At 43.7% G+C, this 3,960-nt stretch overlaps 1 protein-coding gene across 1 annotated transcript in view; it reads left to right on the top strand.

The window, feature by feature from the left end:
• The window catches only part of LRRC31 (leucine rich repeat containing 31), a 44,682-nt gene that overhangs the window by 24,976 nt on the left and 15,746 nt on the right, over nt 1-3,960 (top strand). The window contains exon 5 of the mRNA XM_006764085.2: nt 1,376-1,510. Coding sequence (XP_006764148.1) covers nt 1,376-1,510 — 135 coding nt within the window. The remainder of the gene's footprint in view (nt 1-1,375; nt 1,511-3,960) is intronic.

Below are 3,960 nucleotides of genomic sequence, written 5' to 3'. Positions count from 1 at the left end.
ACACAGAAATAAAGAAATTATCTTAGTTTCTACAAAAACTTTTTCTCCAACTGAAAATTTCCTTAACTATCCATTGCAATTTAGAAAAATAAGCATTTGACGATCTGGTCTGAGCATGTTTGCTGTACTTGATCCTCACTCGAGGACATTTTTCCCGTTGATTTTAGAGAGAGTGGTATGGAGGGGAGAGAAAGAGAGAGAGGAGCATTGATTGGTTGCCTCCTTCACATGACCCCACCAGTGCCAGGGATCCAGCCTGCAAACGATGACGTTTGTGCCTTGATCAGAATCGAACACCTTACCCATAAGTCAAAGGACCAACACTCTGACCACTGAGAAAAACTAGTTAGGACTAGCCCTAAGCATTTTTTAAAAAATATATTTTTATTGATTTCAGAGAGCAAGGGAGAGGGAGAGGTAGAGACATCAATGATGAGAGAGAATCATTGATCAGCTGCTTCCTGCACATCCCACACTGGGAATGGAGCACGCAATCCGGACATGTGCCCTGACCAGAAATTGAACTGTGTGACCTCCAGGTTCATTGGTTGACGCTCAACCATTGAGCCACAGTGGCCAGGCTCTTTGTGTATGTTTCAAATTGTACATTGCCACTGACAAACCTTTTAAAGTCACTGTCACTACATGCATATTTATTTTTCCTTACAAAAGTATAATGTTTTTACATATATTTTAAACGCTGGCACATGCGATAAGTGAAGCACTGGTACATAATAGGTGCTCAATAAAATTATAGTATTTTTTATTACTTTAGTGAGATCACATTAGCGTAGTGTTATAACAGAGGAATTTGGTGAGGCGCCTCCTAAGTAGCTCCTAATAACAAGAAGACAAATGAGGCTTTCTGAACTTCTCCAGCAGGAGCTCAGAATATACAAAAGCTTCCCCCAGGCACTAGCTCTCAGGCTTCCTCCATTGAATGGGGGAGGAAATGAGCAGCAGCTGTTTCTTTCACTCCCTGCAGCCATCTGAAACTCACCAGTGGTGACTGCAAGGCCTCGCCTTCCTCACCTGCTTGGTTACAGGCAAACACCTGTGCTTGGCCCAGCAGTTGCATTCGCCAAAGCTAACTGTCTTCGTTCCAGCGCTGCTCGCTCGCCTAAAGCTGTGCTAACAAGCTCACCTCTTCTTCAGGAACACAGCTCTGTCTCTACGCTGAGAAGCCCGGGTCAGGCCATGAAAGAAAAGCCATCAAGGCAGGAACAGAGGCTTTCTTCCTGGTAAATGCTTCAGGTTTCACCAGGGACCAGTTCGGGATTATTGCCCTCCTTTTCACTTGTTGTAGTGTGATCATTAAGCATCTTTAATACTATCTCTCGTTAACAGCAAATTCTTCTTTATTCTTATAATGTAGCCACACCTCTCACGTCAGAAACGGAACTGGGGTGCCAGGTGGAGCAGTTCCTGCAGAAGCTGGGCAGAAAGGCTGTGGACACGTGTCTAGATCTGAGTAACTGCGGGCTGACGACAGCGGACGTGAGGGAGATGGGTCTGTATGCAGTTGACTTTGCACTGATGGGAACACGGGGCCTGTAGGTTGAAATGAGCAGGCAAAACACACTCATTATTCACTTGGTAACCCAAGGTCTGAGGGTGGCCCCAGACTACTCAGAAACAGCTGCTGCGCTGCTAATTAAACAAAAAGATTGGAGTGGAGGAAGTTCATTTGTTTGTTTTTCCTGAGCATTTTTACCTCCCTACTGATTGCCTCTGGCTCCCTGCAAAACATCTGTTCTTACATAGGATATAAACCCATGAAACTCAGCCTAAAACCGAGCCTTCTTGGAAATTTAAAGGGGTATTGTGCTCTTTGGTTATCTGTGGAATGAAAAGTACTTTATTGTTTAAAGTTTTACATGTCTCCTTTGCTTATATCTTTTTGTACACAAAAGTATCACTACCCTTTGCTATACCTAAGCAGGAGTGTAATTGTGAAGAACCCTGTGCCCACACCACCATCAACACCTTTCCCCCCTCTTTTTCTCAGGTACCTTAAATTAAGCCTTTAATCAAATTAGATGTGTCTACCAACAGAGATGCATCAAAGAACTGTGTTTTGAACGAGGAGTCCTCGACTATTTTAGTTAAAATCCATGCCATTGTAATTTGGACAGGATTCTGAAAGGGAACTCTAACCATGCCCGCGGGTATCCAATGCCGGCCTGTCAAGATCACTTGTGGAGCCTGTAGAAATGCAGGCACTTGAGTCCAGCCCAAACCCACTGAATGGCAATCTCTGGTTTTATTTTTTTTCCTTCTTAATATGTTCAGTAGATTTATGCTTTATAAAAGTAGGACCATCATGAACATGCTTTTTGGGGAAAACTATATTTTTATTGATTTCAGAGAGGAAGGGAGAGGGAGAAAGAAATAGAAACATCAGTGGTGATTGTAAATCATTGATCGGCTGCCTCCTGCATGCCCCACACCAGGGATCGAACCCACTACCCGGGCATGTGCCCTGACCGGGAATCAAACCGCGACTTTCTGGTTCATAGGTCAACGCTCAACCACTGAGCCACACCAGCCGGCTGAACATGCTTTAAATCAGTGGTTCTCAACCTTCCTAATGCCGCGACCCTTTAATACAGTTCCTCATGTTGTGGTGACCCCCAACCATAAAATTATTTTCGTTGCTACTTCGTAACTGTCATTTTGCTACTGTTATGAATCGTAAATATCTGATATGCAGGATGTGTTTTCACTGTTACAAATTGAACATAATTAAAGCATAGTGATTAATCACAAAAACAAGATGTAATTTTATATGTGTTTTCTGATGGTCTTAGGTGACCCCTATGAAAGGGTCTTTCGACCCCCAAAGGGGTCGCGACCCACAGGTTGAGAACCGCTGCTTTAAATGCTGGTGACAGGAAAACAGTTTTCCCTCTAAGCGTGGCCTCAGCATTTCGGAAGGCTGGGGCTGCTCTGCCTGTAACGCAGAAGCTCGGCCTGCTGCTTCCGACTGCTGCCACCACTTTCACACTCAAGACAGACGTTTAAAAGCAAAGATGCTTTACCGCCTCTGGGTTGGCATTTCCACTCAAAAGTCTTATTGCTTCAGGGGATACGATGGCCCTGGAGGGTCCTTTTCCCAGAAAGCAACTTCACTTCTAATGAGCAGTAGCAGAGACCCCAGGAGGTCCCATCAGGCTGTGTGCCAGTCTACGTCTCCATACGTTAGTCCGTTTAAGTAGTAAGGCAGCTTTTTAAAGTGGTGATGCCCAGGTAATCAAGATAAAAATGAAAAGGTAAGAGGCACCTGCAGCTCAGCAATCCTGGCCCCGAGAGCAGTCCCTAGCCACCAGCCTGAGGAACCGATAGGAGGACTGGCTGATGGATGTCAGAGAGTTTCGCAAAATACAAGGACCAGTGCACACTTTACAGTGACAGTGGTGGCAACAGTAGAATTACCTTCTCCTCTGCAGTAAAGAGATCCTATGAAATCTTATGGAGACACCACTGTACTTTCTTTAAAAAAAATGTTTATTGATTTCAGAGAGGAAGGGAGGGGAAGAGAGAGAGATAGAAACATCGATGATGATCCTGGAAACTAATGACAATGAAAACACAACAATCCAAAACCTATGGGACACAATGAAAGCAGTCCTGAGAGGGAAGTTTATAGCTCTACAGGCCTATCTCAAAAAACAAGAAAAAATGGTAGTAAATCATCTAACTCTACAACTCAAAGATTTAGAAAGAGAGCAACAAGAAAACCCCAGAGTGAGCAGAAGGAAGGAGATAATGTTTTGGTTGCACACTGGGGAGTTTCTCTTGACACAATAAGATGCATCCCAGATTCCAAGCTGTCAAAATTTGAAAACAAAACATGAGTCTTAGAATCAAGAAATTACCACATAATAACTATTATTCTGCCCTCCTCAGTGATATTCTAGGCATGGGTGTAAATAAACAATTAATTAGGATAGAAAAGAT

Source organism: Myotis davidii, unplaced genomic scaffold (genome assembly GCF_000327345.1).
Source record: "Myotis davidii unplaced genomic scaffold, ASM32734v1 scaffold115, whole genome shotgun sequence".
Lineage (NCBI taxonomy): Eukaryota > Metazoa > Chordata > Mammalia > Chiroptera > Vespertilionidae > Myotis > Myotis davidii.
The sequence above is the reverse complement of the archived record's forward strand: the minus strand, read 5'-3'. Positions and strand labels throughout refer to the sequence as shown.